The 14,609-nt window shown below is 53.2% G+C and overlaps 1 protein-coding gene across 14 annotated transcripts in view; it reads right to left on the bottom strand.

The window, feature by feature from the left end:
• Window positions 1–1,033: 1,033 nt before the first annotated feature.
• RALGPS1 (Ral GEF with PH domain and SH3 binding motif 1) overlaps window positions 1,034–14,609 on the bottom strand; it is a 295,201-nt gene continuing 281,625 nt past the window's right edge. For 6 of the 14 annotated variants that reach the window (XM_055400224.2, XM_055400216.2, XM_088841145.1 and 3 more), the window contains 5 exons: window positions 13,985–14,068; window positions 12,589–12,694; window positions 10,691–10,783; window positions 10,407–10,512; window positions 5,356–9,810 (listed from right to left, as the gene is read on the bottom strand). In XM_055400224.2, coding sequence (XP_055256199.1) covers window positions 9,566–9,810; window positions 10,407–10,512; window positions 10,691–10,783; window positions 12,589–12,694; window positions 13,985–14,068 — 634 coding nt within the window. In that variant the 3' untranslated portion in view covers window positions 5,356–9,565. The other 8 variants (XM_055400228.2, XM_055400222.2, XM_055400227.2 and 5 more) reach the window with 5 other exon arrangements.

The raw sequence follows: 14,609 nt of genomic DNA on the forward strand, positions 1-14,609 counted from the left end.
AGGAACTGGTGGTGCAGACGCTGAGGACTGTGTGTGTGGGAAGCCTGAGCTTGGAAGACACTAGCTGGGAAACTGTGGCAGGTGGGGCCAGGGGTCCCCACGATCAACTTGGATCGTGTTACCCCCTGGTGCACACTCCCTCAACAACTTGAAGGTGCTTTTCCAGGTCTGGACTCCTTCACTGCCGCAAACTCCAGCAGAGAAGTCAGTCTGGAGAATACAGGGGAGGACAAAATGTAGGGGACTTCCCTTTTCTCTTTCCTGCCCCTTGAGACTCCCACTTGTTCCTCTCCTCAGGTGTCCATGAGACAATCCTTGTAAGACCGTCTCCCCCACCCCACTTTCCTTTTATGCAAAGTCAGAGTGGGTTTCTGGGTTTTGTGCAGCATCATGAACTTCCCCCAACATACCTTTTCAGTCTTGGAGCCCATTATGCCCCCAAATCCTGGACTCAGCAATACTGGGTTGCCCGCCTCCCCAACCTTGTCCTGTTCCTTCTCTTACATCCTCCCACCTTTCCTGCCCACCACATGTTCAGCCATCTCTGAAATGAATCTGCAAGTGGCACTGCCCTCTCTCTAAGGCTTCCCCCAATTCTGTGTCCCGCCCCCGAGTGCCCACAGCACTAACTCTGCCCCTCCCCAAGGGCACTGCTCCAGTATGTCATTCATGTTCTAGTAATCTCTTATCTGAGTGCCCACACCTCCTTCACGTCTGTGTCTGGCACAGCAACTGTTGGCTAATGGAATGCACGTGACTTTAAAAAACTGAGCAATATTCATTGGAAAACACATTTAATTTCAAAGTAAACAAAAATGTTTATACACTAAAGTATTTAATTAGTGAAACAATTATTATCCACATAACAAGCTGAAAAATACAGCGACTTGATACAAGACTGAGGTAACAAAATACTTCACCAAAAATCTAAAGAATCCCACAGAGGGCTGATGTTCAGTGGTCACTGCAGATGAGACAATTCACAAGAATTAGGGAAAGTCCTTACACAACTGCATGCAGGGGGATCTGCTGGAAAAAAAAGACAGCTCGGGAGAGTGCAACAGATTGAACAAGAAACGAATTGAAATGTAAAAATTGATTCTCAACTTACTTGGAGGAATACGTAAGAAATTGAAAACTACTCTCTATGCAACATTTTGAATGCTAAGTGAAAAACCATGCATTTTGGCACAAAATTTATTGAAGATTTTACCACACTAAATTAATCACTATTGTTACTGAATGGTCACAGTCGTTCAGAAACGGATAAAGAGCTCAGTGATTACAGAGCTCACAGACGCTCCATCGCTGCTGCTGCGAGCAGGGGGTTGGGGGCTGCCCGTGGCGCACACACATTGGTGCAGCACCAGTGGTGAGGCGGTCCATGGGACAAGTTCTCGACACCCAAGGGAAAGCAGCTCTTGCTCAAGCTGTACTTGTGTTTAACACTGAAATTAAAACCAAAGAACTCCTGAAGGAAATACTGTAAGCGCTCTGACGTGACTCTGGTTCCACCCCGGAATCCTCACTGTGGCCAGCCATAGCTCTGTGCCTGGCTGTCCTGTGCCAACCAGCCACTCGGACAGTAACTGGACTCGCAAATTGAAGACTATTCAGTCTGTTGAGCCTTTCGAAGCCTTTCTGAAGGAATCCACACAGGGTTTCTACCCTGTGCTGGGGAGGGGTTGCTGGGGGTGGTGAGCCAGGGTCTTGCTGGGAGAGAGGAAATGGAGTGGTGAGGACTATTTATTCACTGAGAGGTCAGCTCCGTGAGGGCAGGGCTTAGGTTTATCTTGTTCTCGGTCCCCTCGATCCCAGGGAAGAGTCTGGCACACAGGAAGCACTCACTAGAGATGATAATTGATGGCCGAATGGGTGGCTTTACACAGAGGGTCTGTTATTTCAAAAGGACTCTTGTAGTTTTTCTTTTAAAACGTGAGATCACGAAACATGTCAGAATGATGTGGGGCTGATTAAAGTGATTTACCAAGTAACAATAGGTAAGTCAGGTTGTGTTTTCAGCACTGTTCACGTGGTTGTCAGCATCAGTAATGTGGGTCCAGAACTCTAGACTCTCCACCTGTGGAATGAAAGCAGACCTTGCTTGTAAGGGCTTCCTGTCTCGTGGACCATTCTTCCACCTGTCAAATGGCATCCTAAAAGACACACATCCTGGGCTTGGAAGGTGGGAGGAAGACGATGAAAGAAATACTGGCCACACTGGTAAGGAAAAAAATACTTTATAAATTCAGGTGGCAAGAGAGAGTGAGTTCTTTCATAAGCAGAACCCCTTCAATGTCTTCTCGTCAGGGTCCACAGGGGGCTGGGTGATGAACTGGCTTCTCCAGGGAGGGGAGGCAGGCCACACTGTCCCACTGGGCACACTCAAATCAATATTTCTACAGCTTTCCGCCAAATCTGTCCTCCACAAACTTTCAGTCGTCAGAATGCACTTGGTTGACCTTGAGTTACAGCATGCGTTTGACAGAGAGGAGTGAAAATTACTCCTGGGGAGAGGTGAGTGAGCTGTTTGCATGGCATCATGAGGATACTGTCTACTCCATAGTTCGCAGACAGCACTCTAGAACTTTCATTCAGGGGTGCCATCATTTCTTTGCTTAAAAGAAAAAAAGATACAACATACGCGTGCACATCACCTTCAGTGTTTTCACAGACATCTGTGCACAGTGGCGAGTCAGAGAGCAAGACCCAGGCGTGCTTCCTTCCAGGGCGAGAATCCACCCGGGGGCTTTCCCCTTTGGGGTTTGTGCCTAGCCCTCCCTCTGCCCCTCGCTTGCTATGACTTGCATGAAGGACAAACCAATGTTAGGAAGACAGCAAGCGTGGCCCTGAGCCCCTGCTGGGAGAGCCAGGAGCCTTATAGCTTCATCCGCAGGACTCTTCTAGTAAGTTCAAGGTTCTTACCAGTTCAATGGAGAGTCCAAGCTAAGAATGTTTCCAGGAGGGGACATGGAATCAATTTCAACTAGTGAGAAGACTAAACACTTTGACAAGAACTGCGATTGTGCTATTTCAAAACTGAGCTCAGAAGAAAACGTTTGTGAAAGATAAAGAAAATCTGTAAAGGGCAGGGAATGATCTGATTTAGTGGAGCCTTAAATTTTGAGGTTTTTACATTGGCTTCTATAATATCTCACTGTGGAAAAACCAGGGCAGTCTGAAGAGTAGAGAAACTCAAGGAATGTACTTCAAACTTTAGACTTAAAAAAAAATTAGTAGGTAGAATCAGAGACAATATCAGTTAAAGCATTAACACTGCATGGTTCTGGTGAGAGGTGTTGGGGTGTCTGGTGTGTTCATTCAGACTCCAGATGCTAGTCTGAGCAGCTGTTGGTATGAATTAGGTGCATGCATCTGACCCCAGCTGTGGGGGGTGTGCGAAGCACCGATGATGGGCCAGGTTTGATGGCCGCAACTTCCCCATTGGGCGTTTCTCCCACCACCAAAGTATTCTAGACCCTGTTCCAAAGGAAGTTAGTTACTGAGCACAGTAAGGTGCCATCACAAAACAAGACCCCGATGACAACCACTTTCCTCAAAAATTCATCTGAATTTTCGGAAAAGTGGTCGCCTTTTGATCAAAATACAGGGGTGGGTTCTTCGGCAGTTTTAAAATCGACCTATTACCATTTAGAGGTTAAAGTGTTGTTTTGAAGCATCTTGCCCAGAAACTCTTTTAAGAGTAGTTTGCGGTCTGATCAGTGTGAGCTCTGAAACCACGAGAGTGACAAGGACCCAAAAATCCAGTCTCTTTCAAAACATCATTCAGGTTTCCTTCTCAGTATCAGGACACCCAGATTAGAAAAAAGAGAGAGGGAAAGAGGAGGAGGAAGAGGGCTGGGGGGAGAAGCTACAGCAATAAAGCTACCATAAATAAAGCTAATCTCTGTTCATGACTTTAAATAAAAATGTATTTGTGCAAAGTAAGTCACTTAAAAACACGACAAGGAGTGACAGGTGAAGGATGGTGTTCACCTGAAGAGCTCTCAGCCGAAACCAGAGCTCTGACTGTCCACTCCCCGGGGCTTTGCTCTCTCGTCACCATGGTCATCAACTATTGTGCCCTTGGACTTGGCTGATGGAGAATTTGCTGGTGACTGTGTTTGGGGGCAAGAATGGGGGAGCTTAAGGCCTCGGTGTCACTCAGGCTCCCCAGTGTAATCGGGAATCCCAGAGGCCCCGCCCTGGCAGTGGAGGCAAAGAGATGGGTTGGGGAGAGAAAGCCTGGCCCTGTGCGGAGAGGTTGGTGCAGAGTAGCTTCCATGCAGCGGGTCAGGTCACCGCACACAGTTGGCCTTGAGAAGCTGGCAGAAAGCGGCTCCCATGCTGGCACAGGGCAGGGTGGCGGGAGAGGGGAGGAGAAATTGGGGGGGGGGGGCGCGCCTTCAGCCCCTGTGGGAGGGGGCTGGGAGGAAGCAAGCCGGCCAGAGGCCGGCCCAGTCCATGGTTTCGAAGCCGGGTCCTATCTCAGAAGAGCTGACGGCAACAAGGCCTGGGAGGGCCCGGGGGCCCAGGGAGCAGGCCTTCCGGATGAATAGCACCCATAGGAACAGAAAACAAGACACAATTTAAGGCATTGTTTGTTTACAGTAAAAGAATGCGAGGGACCCTTAACACAGGAGGAATCTGGGCTCTCACTCTGACCTTCCTCGGTGGATGAGTCTATCGCTTAAGGTGAAAGCAGGGCCTCAAAGAGAATGAAGTGTGTGATGTCACGAGTCTTGTGCCAAAATGCATGTTTCTCGGAAAGTCCATGCTCGCTCGCTTGCACGCACACAGACACGGCACGCACACGCAGAGGACGCTTCGGGTGTACAAAATCTGAGGCAGCCCTGTGGGCGAGTGACCCCACGCGCTGGGGTGAAAAGAGCCAGTCCCCAGCCTGTCTTGTCCCTTTGGCCCTCACACGGGGGTCGCCGTCCACTCTTTGTGCAGGAGAAAGCCCTGGGGACCCAACGTGGGCCGGGTGCTCTCTGGTCGCAGCAGCAGCTGGTGCACAGATGCGGGCCCAGGCTGGGCGGGCGGGCAGGCAGGGTGTACAGTCTGCGGCCCAACTGAGGCCCCGCGAGGTGGTGCTGTAGAATGGGGAGCATGAGGATGGCTGGGGATTGGCAGGTGGACCCCACACCGGCGGAGCCCTCCGGACTGTGAGGCCATGTCCCCTCAAGTCCAGGTCTGAGTCTCCCAGCACCCCGCCAGCGGCCTGTGCCCCCGATGTGCGCTTGGCCACCAGTCCCAGGCTGGGCTCCCAGAGGCCTCCGAAGTCACGCCAAGTCCTGCAGAGACTTATTCAAATGACATAAGGTTTGCAGGTACCTAGAAGAGAAAGCTCAGTCTCTTGTCCAGGTTCCGACCTTTCGGAAGGGGATGGGGCGGTGGGGGGGAGGGTAGAGGGGAGGTCCCTAAGCGAAGGGTTCAGGCCTCTCCCAGTCAGTCTGTGAATGAGTGGGTGGGGACAGGGAGAGAGCACAGCAATAGTGACAGCCGCCATGTGTTAAGGGGCCACCATGTGCCAGGAAGGGCTCTGAGAACCCCATCAGTATTGTGTCCTGAGTCCTCACAACAACCCCAGGAGGCAAGTACTAGAATTATTCCCATTATAACCCAGGAGGCAAGTACTAGAATTATTCCCATTATAAAGACGAGGAAACTTAGGTTTAGGGAGGTGAAGGACATAGCTCTCAACCACTATCTTTCGGTCAAAGCACAAGTGCATTTGCAGGAAGAGGTGACCAAGCCTGTAGGGTAAGCCCATGCCTCTGGAGAGAAGAGGGGTGGTTAGGGGATGGCAGGAGTTTGCAAGTAGAAGCACAAGGAAAAGGAGGAAGTTTGGGGATGTCAGGAACCCCAAGACCTTCTCATGCTGTGTCTCCAGGACCAGATCCCAGCTCCCTTTACTGGGGGACCCCCAGCCCCAAGATCACAATGCTTCTCTTTCCCTTCTAAGCTGCTGACATGCCCCCAGCCCCAGGCCTCCTCCCCAGCAGGGCCGTGGGGTTCCAGAAAATTTGATGTGAAGCAATTTCATCAAAAACAAATCCATCTTGGTGTCAATTTGGTCAAAATGATGAAGTGAAAAAAAAGCATCTCCTTGCACCAGGAGACAGTTATAAGAATGGTCATGGCAGCACTGTTCAAAATAGCAAGGAGCAGGAAATCATTCTTGGGATCATGGACAGGAGAAGTGATAAGAAATTACAAACAAATGAATCACAGCTACACACACCGACACAGAAGAATCCTAGGATCATACTGTAGGAGAAAAGAAAGTCACAGAAGAAGCTATGCAGTAATGGCTCTGTGTTTTTAAAAGAAAATTTTAAAAAAATGTACCCCAGGGACTTCCCTGGTGGTCCAGTGGTTAAGAATCCGCCTTGCAATGCAGGGGACATGGGCTCAATCCCTGGTCGGGGAACTAAGATCTCACAGGCTGCAGGGCAGCTAAGCCTGTGTGCTGCAACTACTGAGCCCACGCACCACAGCTAGAGTCTGTGCGTGACAACGAAAGATCCCGTGTGCGGCAACTAAGACCCGTCACAACCAAATAAATGAATGAATGAATGAATAGTGAACATTAAAGAAAATTAAAAGTGAACCCCAGATAACACACTAAGAAATCAAATACGTGTGGTAATGCTTTAAAGGAACAGGAAACAAACAAATCAGGAATGAGGTTATGGGGTGCAAGTGGGTGGTAGAGAGACAGAATTAGGAAGACACCCCTGGGAGGGGGCAGTTCTGAGGCCTGGGGAAGTCTCGCCGTTAGGCTGGGTCGGGGGCACATGGTTATTTGCTTCATTGCTGTGGTTTACACTTCATATACATGCTATCAGTAAGTTTAAGTGCACTCGCTATTGGGTTTCCCCAGTGGTTCAGCGATAAAGAATCCACTTGCAATGCAGGAGACGTGGATGAGAGTTCGATCCCTGGGTTGGGAAGATCCCCTGGAGGAGGGTATGGTAACCCACTCCAGTATTCTTGCCTGGAGAATCCCGTGGACAGAGGAGCCTGGCGGGCTACAGTCCATAGCGTTACAAAGAGTTGGAAACGACTAAAGTGACTTAGCACACACACACACACACACACACGTATTCCCTATTAGCACAGATGATTTGAAGAAATGCAATTCCACAAAAAGGTCATCTCAGGCACCGAGAGTTTCAGTGGGAGAAGATGCACTGCTACATCGCCCTTCTCTGCAGCCCCTTTGTATGCCATCGCAGGCAGGCGCTGTGGCTTGTTTCAGTAATCCCCTGTTGTGGCATATTTAGTTGTTGCCATTTTTTATTATTACATACGGCAGACAGTAGGAATATTTGGTTGAAAGTAAATTAGAGATAAAAGTATTAAAAAATAGAAGACCTTCTCCCTTTGGTCTAAAAACTGGGCAAAAGTACTTCAATGTTGCAAAACCTTGCTGCGGGAAGACCACGTTTGCCAGACATGGTATGCAATCCATTTGTCCTTCACACCAAACACCTCCCCTGCTGAGTGGGTTTGACCCAGGCCCCTGTTACCTGCCACGGGGCTGCTGCCTCCCTCAGGCGCCCCCCGCCAGCCCCCCAGATCAGGACACAGGCTCTTGTTCAGGGCAACCATCCCACTGCTGACTGCCCATCCCCTCAGAGCCACGACTCTCTGTGGGGCAGACACCGAGGAAGGGCCTGCCTCTCTCTCTGCCCCAGCGTCTGTGTGGCCCACTTCAGTGCTTCAGTTCTTGTCACTCCTCGGGGCCACCTGGGTACAGGTGAGCTCCAGGCGCCATGTCCTCAGAGCCAAGGAGGGGCCCCAGGCAGGCACCACGTGAGCAGAGCAGAGGAGGGCAGGAGGCTCTTCCTCTCCCAAAGTGACCTGAGGTGGCACCCTGCTCATCACCTTGAGGTGACTGTCAACCCAGGACCCTGGTCTCCTCATCACGGGGATGGGAAGTTACATTTGCTTAATATGAAAAACACGCTCTAGAAACCTCGGAACTGTAGTCTCCCGTATGCTATTCCACAAATGTTACATGCACCACCAGGCATGTGATAAATAAGCACGTGTGTTTTAATACAAATGAGATCGTCCTGACATGTGATTTTACACTTAAGCTTTCTCACCTGTGACGTGCAGCATCTTTTAGGTAATCACACACACACCAGGGGCTGCACAGTAGGGACATACTGAGGGTCAGCAAGGTTTCCAGTGGCTTTTCTTTCTCTCCTTCTATTAAGGACAATGGTGCAGTGAACACTCTCACCACAAGCCTGTGTGTGTGTGTGAGCATGTGCCCGGGGACAAATTCCTAGCAAGTAAGTGGAGGGACTCCAGTGCAATTTACCTTGAGTTTCCCTGTGGGGCCTCAAGTTTATCCCTGTATCGGTCTTGCCCTCCCGTTTTAGTCTGTCGAGGACTTTCTGCTAATTCTGCCGTCGAGCTTCTTATCATGTCTAATTTGATCAGCTTGTCATACATGTCCACATCTATGTTACAGATGAAAATCCTGAATGGGCCCACACTGAGCACAGACATGCCACTAGAGACCTCCCTCTGCTTCGTGAGAACCACCCTGGGGGCCGAGAAGTCTGTGACTGAGCTGCGACCAGCACCACGGAAGCCCTGGCCCTCCCAGACCCACACGTCTGGTGTGGCCTCTGTACCACGAACCTCCTCCTCAAAGCTGCCTCGCTCTAGTCCAGCCCCAATGCTGGCTCTCTAGACAGAGGAGAGAGACCCGGCTCCCCTGTCCCCATGCTCTTCCAGCTCATCCTGGGGAACAGGTCAGGGAAGTTCAGGGCCGGGAGCATTGGTCCTGGTCCTAGAGGCCCACACGCTGCCTAGGCTGGTGTGAGGGCTGGGTGGCCACCTCTCTCAAAAGCCTGGACAGCGAAGTCTCTGCTTCCAGGCCTCTGGCTCGATGGCAGGAGGCTGAGCAAGTCAGGGGCCCTGGGGATGCCTGCGGTGGAAGAGCTCAGGGGCAACAGGTCTAGACTCTGGTGTCAGGTAGGAGGGGGTGAGACCTCACTCACCAGGGAGCCTTAAACCAGGGTCCACCACTTTGTGAGCCTCAGTGACCTCAGCATAAAACGGGGACAATTCGGGGACCTATCCCACATGGATGCTGGGAGGATTCGGCCAATTCCTGCATGTAAAGCATCTCGCCTCAAGCCTGGTCCTGGGAGGCGTGGCATGGGGGTGGAAGCGAGCCTCAAGCCAGGGCCTGGCAAACCAGCGGTCCCATTGGTTCAAACATGCCAAGGAGTGGGGAGCCCCACTCACCAACAGCCATGGTTGGTTCTCAACAAGTTAGCTATTATCCTTATTCCTAAGGGTTATTGGGGGGCAGGGAGGCCCTTTGGTCAGGTTGGAGGATGCCCCAAAATCAACTTTCAGGGGGATGACCTCAACAGATGCTATAGCCTGACCCATAGGGCAGTACCCCATCTGCCACCTGTCTGTGATGGGATGTTTCTGTGATGTTTCCTTTAGTATGAAAGACACGGGAGACAGGTTCAAAGCTCTAGTCTGAAGCTGGGCTTAGTTGTAAGCCGGGTGGGGGGGTACCCTATCTCATGGGGAAAAGCTGATCAAAACAGAGTCCCTGGGAGCCTAGCTGATAGTCTCTGGGGGAAGGAGGAAGGTGTGTTTTCTGTGGACCCTTGGCCCCGGGAGTGGGAGAGGGTATTTCAGGTGACAAGCAGGTCTTTGGTGACTTTACCTGAGGCCTGTTGCTTTTACATGCATCATCCAAATGTTTGTGCCACAGGATTGCATGGAACCGGGAGCCAGTCTGGAACTTGTAAACATTGCCTGGTGGTAAAAAGGCCACTGGTTAAGAGGAATGTTACATGGGAGGGTCTGCTCGTGGTGTGAAGATAAGCGTGAACCTGGGTAACTACCCTGGGGAAGGTCAGGAGCAGCCCAAGATGAGCTTGGGGTGTGTGGAGTAGGAGGCTTCTGTGCCCCTCCCGCCCCATCTCTCTCAACCATTTTCCCCGCCATGGTGTCTTAGGCTCTGGTGAAGCCCACGGATCCTTCTCAGAATAATGTGTCAAATGCATAAGATAAAACAGACTCCTCCAGCTTCAAAGTTACTGCCTCATCCAGCACGATGCTATTTATTCCAAGACCCCGAAGCCACAGCTCCAGGGTAGATGGGCCCCAGCAGCCATAGGTGAAAAGGATTCCGACAGCCACGTGCCATGAGCATTGCTCAGTGGACATGCCCACCATGGTCTAAGCAGCTTTTAGGAACGAATGGGGCCCTGTAAACATCAGAACCTAACGTGAAGGGAAAGCAGCAGCCTCAAAAGTCCCTACTTTTGTGTGTTTCAAAATGCACATTTAGCTGCAGCAGGAACAGGGCAGAGAGAGGCTACAGGCACTAGCTCTGGCCTGCCGCCTACCTTTGTCGGGGTTATTCAGCTGGAATATGTCTGGGTGCTCAGGGTCGTCGGGCAGCTGCACCATCCAGCCCACGACGGAGACCTTCTTGCCAGGTGTGGATTTATACTGCAGGGGAACAACAGCATAGCCAGGAGGCCCGTGCCCTCCACTCCCCTAGGAAGGCCCACCTGGGCCAGGAAAGCTTCCCTCCCATCCCCACCACCTTTCCCCACCTTCCCCCCACACCCCTAGCAGTTCACATTACACGAAGGCCCAGCACAGGGAGTTCTTTCACGGAACATACGTGTTTTCTGTCTGTGCCCCGCAAGGACTTGGCTCCGTAGTATAGGAGGGTGGATCCTGAGAGTATGACCCAGTACCTGGTCCATGAAGACAGCTAGGGAGGAAGGGGAGGCAGAGTGACAACATCGCAAGTGGCAGGGGCGGAGTTCCCAGGCTGCCTGATTAGAGACCCAGGCACATGGGTGGAAGGGCAGCCCCTTCTTCTGAGCGGGGCCAGCATAGGCCTCCTCTCTTCCCAGGCCTCCACCCCTCGGTGGCACTCCTCCAGGGCCCTGAGCAGCCAGCGAGACTCCTCAGCAGATCAGCAGCCCCAGTTCTCCCTCCCCTCCCTGGCTCCTTTCCTCCCAGAGCCTTTCCTTTTCCCACCATGTTTAGTGCCAAGGCATAACTTCTATGAGTTTGGGTGACCTGAACCCAAGAACGTCCTGGGGAAAAATGGACAAGCGGAAACCACAGCTTGGAAGAACTGGAATGTCTGTGATGGGCACTCTTGGCTGAGAGTGAATGGCAGCACCTCGAAAGCATTTATGGCTAGAAGGGGTGATGCCCGGCAGGGCCAAACTGCTGGTGTAGCTTTTGTTTCTCTAGGCATAAGGCCTGGAATCCCCAGTTTGGGGCTCTACTCATTGGTTTGGAAAAGCCAGTTCTGCAAAAGTGCAGCAAATATCCCATCGCAGAAGGACAGGGGTTCAGCAGACTGCCCTGCATCACAGCCCGGGGGGGCTCCTCTTCACACTGGTGGGGGCGGGGGTGCTGCGTCGTCTCAGATGATGAAAGCAGCAGCTTTCGGACCTTTTTGATGACACCCCCCCCAGGTGTATACAACACACAATCATGGTGGTGTGTATTGAATCAAAAGGAGCTTCATGAAACCATACTCACCTTTATTATGTGTAAGAAACTCCAACATTTTCTAGTCTATTCTATTAAAAACTATGGGTCATGACCCCCTGGACTGCCTTCATTGCTTTACCAGTGGGCCAACCGGCATTTGGGACAAAAGTGCTTTTAGGATATTGTCTCGGTCTGGTTTCAGGATGACTGGGGCCTGGATGTAGGTACAGAAGGGTGGCAAGCAGGTCTGTACAGCAGACCAGATACAGGGCCTCATGTTGCAGGATGCTGCGTGACACTGAGTCCAAGGGGCAGAGTGTGGCCCGGGGCTGGGGTGAAGATGCTTCTCCTCACCCGAGAACCTCCTGGAACCCGAAGATGGGAGCTTTTAGACCAGTCCCCAGACTAGGGGCCTGGCGTCTTCACGCTGGGCATCAGTGGGAGGGGGCATCTCCAAGTGGCCTCATGGGCAGCAGACGGGGGCAAACACCAGCCAGAGATGGAGAGGGAGGCCGGAGCGGACACCGGCAGATGCTGCCTGGAGACCCAGCTCACAGGGGAATTTGTGGGCAGCCAGTCATGGGTGTCCCAAAGAACGAACAAAGAGGCCTGTGCAAGGGGCTGAGGGGTCATGGAGCCAAGGACCTCTGGGTTCAGCACGGGGTGACCTGGCGGCTAGTGCTGGAGCCTGAGAGGCCTCTCGATCCCTGGCCCCTGTCCTTTCCACCACACGTTTCATGATGGTGCTGAGCGGGGAGGGGATCTGCACTGGTGATACTTCCCAGGCCATGCTGACCGTCTCAGGAACAGCATCCACCCTGACTCCCGGGGCCTCCAAGCTTCCACCTGCCCTCAAGATAATCACACGGCGACGTCCACCGCCTGCTCACTCTGTGCAGGACCACACACAGTCCTTCCTGCCCAGTCCTTCAGGAGATAGGGACTATTTTATCCCAATTTACAGATGTGGAAACTGAGGCCCTGCCCACCCTGTGGCATGGTCAGGGCTGGGACTCTGGCTGGCCGGTCTCTGGAACCCACGCCCTCCCTGCCCTCTGCACTCACCGCAGGTTTCCGTCCCTCCTTGAGCAGAGTTTTCCTTCTCAGAGGCCCCTCCATGGTGGGGGCCGCTGCAGAGCTCCCCAGCGTACAGATGCATGGACCGGTGGGGCTGGGCGGGGGGGAGAACATGGGTCAGACATCACCCAGAGGAGTTGGGATCATGCACCCTCTCACCCATGGGGCTAACAGGCCCCCCACTGCCAGGTCCAGGATGCCACCACAGACCAGGAACTCAACAGGGCTGGGCCAGGCCTGGGAGGGAGGGCTCTAAGGCCACAGAGAGCCTGAAGGAAGACGGCTCTGGGCTCGCCCACAGCTCGGAACGTGCCTCTCCCTTGTCTTTCTGAGCCCTGAGCAGGTCTAGGCTTGGGGACCACGCTCGCTCCCTGTAACCCAGCTCCTAGCATCACCCCGTATCCTGCTTCCTCTTGCCCTGCAGATCTTGGGACCGAGCAGCACCCTCTCCTCCTTGTGTTGGCAGGAGCTTGGGAGGAGCAGTGAGGAAGTAGGAGGGAAGCAGGTGGAGTAAGAAGAGAGCAGGGTGGGTGGGGGGACCCCAAGCCCCATGCCCTGCACCTTTGCCTCAGGGCGCCTCTCTCTGCCTCTGCCCTGGGGATTTGGGTGCCACCTGCAGGTGAGGAGTCCCAGTGCAGCGCCAGCCCAGGCCTCCCTCCGAAGCCCTGGCTTCGGCTCCCTGGACGGCACCTCCTTCACCGCCGCACCGAAGCCAAGCTGCTATCCCTCGGCATCCCAGAATCCTTGATCCCATGCCCTAAATATGCATGACTGCCCACCTCAGCCACCCCACCTCCCACCTTACAGCAGAACTTGGTCATCCTTTGAGCAACTGCCCGACCCTCTTCTCTGGCCTCCCTGTGTTTCTTGCCTTCCTCCCACGCGCTGTGCACACTGCAGCCAGGATGACCTGGGTCCTGCCACTCCCTTCCCTCTCCATCCCCCTCCCCCATGCAACCCCTCCAGAGCCTCTGAGACCCCCTGACTCACCGCCTGCTAGACCTGGCTCTGGTCCACCTCTCTGGCCTCACCCGGCGCCCTCTCCCATCTCTTACTTCTTACAACTTGGACTCTCCTTCACTCCCGGAATTACCCTGCTCCCCCTGCCTCCTGGCCCCATGGACTATCCTTAGGCTGTGGGTCTTCTTACCCCGACGCCTCCCTTCTCTTTATCTGGCTGGTTCCTATCACTCTTCCAGTCTTTTCTCCAGGTCGGCCTCCTCTCTGGACCAGCAGCACCCATGATTTTCTATTCCATTTCTGTCTCAGCCCCACAGACCGAGGCAGAGGTTGCGTCTCGTCGGCAGCCTCGAACACAGTGCCCGGCGACCAGCAAGCGCCCTGGAACTACTTGTTGAGTAAATGATCGTGAGTAAATGAGTACCTGTAGACGCAGCTCCGGGTTCTGGGAGAATTCCGGACCGGAACGCGCCAGTTGGGCCCCAGCGTGGCATAGAGACGTCCCCTGCTTCAGAGGGAAAGAGCCGAGTTTTAGCAACAGCCTGGGAAGACGAGCCCCTCGTGGAGGAGGCAAGGGCATCTCGGACAATGTGGTCATGAGCTCCGGAACCTCAGCCCCAGCTCCTCCCCTGGCCTCCTCGTTCACACTGCAACACATCCGGGGTACACCTGGAGCACAACAGCCCTGGAGCCTCCATCACTGTGGGTCCCCAAGTCTCCAGGTAAGTGCTCCCGTAGCCTTAAGTGTTCAGCTTTCTTCCAGTGACAAAGGGATGACTAAAATCTGGGCACACCCTCATCCCAGTGTGAGGCTGACAAAACACTGTAAGTGTGAGTCGCTCAGTCCTGCCTGTAAAGTCCCAATACTCCATGGTCAATCCAATGAAAAGTGTGCACTCATGGACACAGAACTGTGGGCTGTCTTGCATGTTGACCCGGGGTGGAGGGGGCGGGGCACGTACAGCTTCAGTACCCACCAGGTGCTACTGAATTCTTCCGTTTGCTGCGTCTTTCCCAGCGGACAGGCTCCTTGCTGGCCCCAGACAGTC

Source organism: Moschus berezovskii, chromosome 11, assembly GCF_049115385.1.
Source record: "Moschus berezovskii isolate FMDL1 chromosome 11, NW_MosBer_1.0, whole genome shotgun sequence".
Lineage (NCBI taxonomy): Eukaryota > Metazoa > Chordata > Mammalia > Artiodactyla > Moschidae > Moschus > Moschus berezovskii.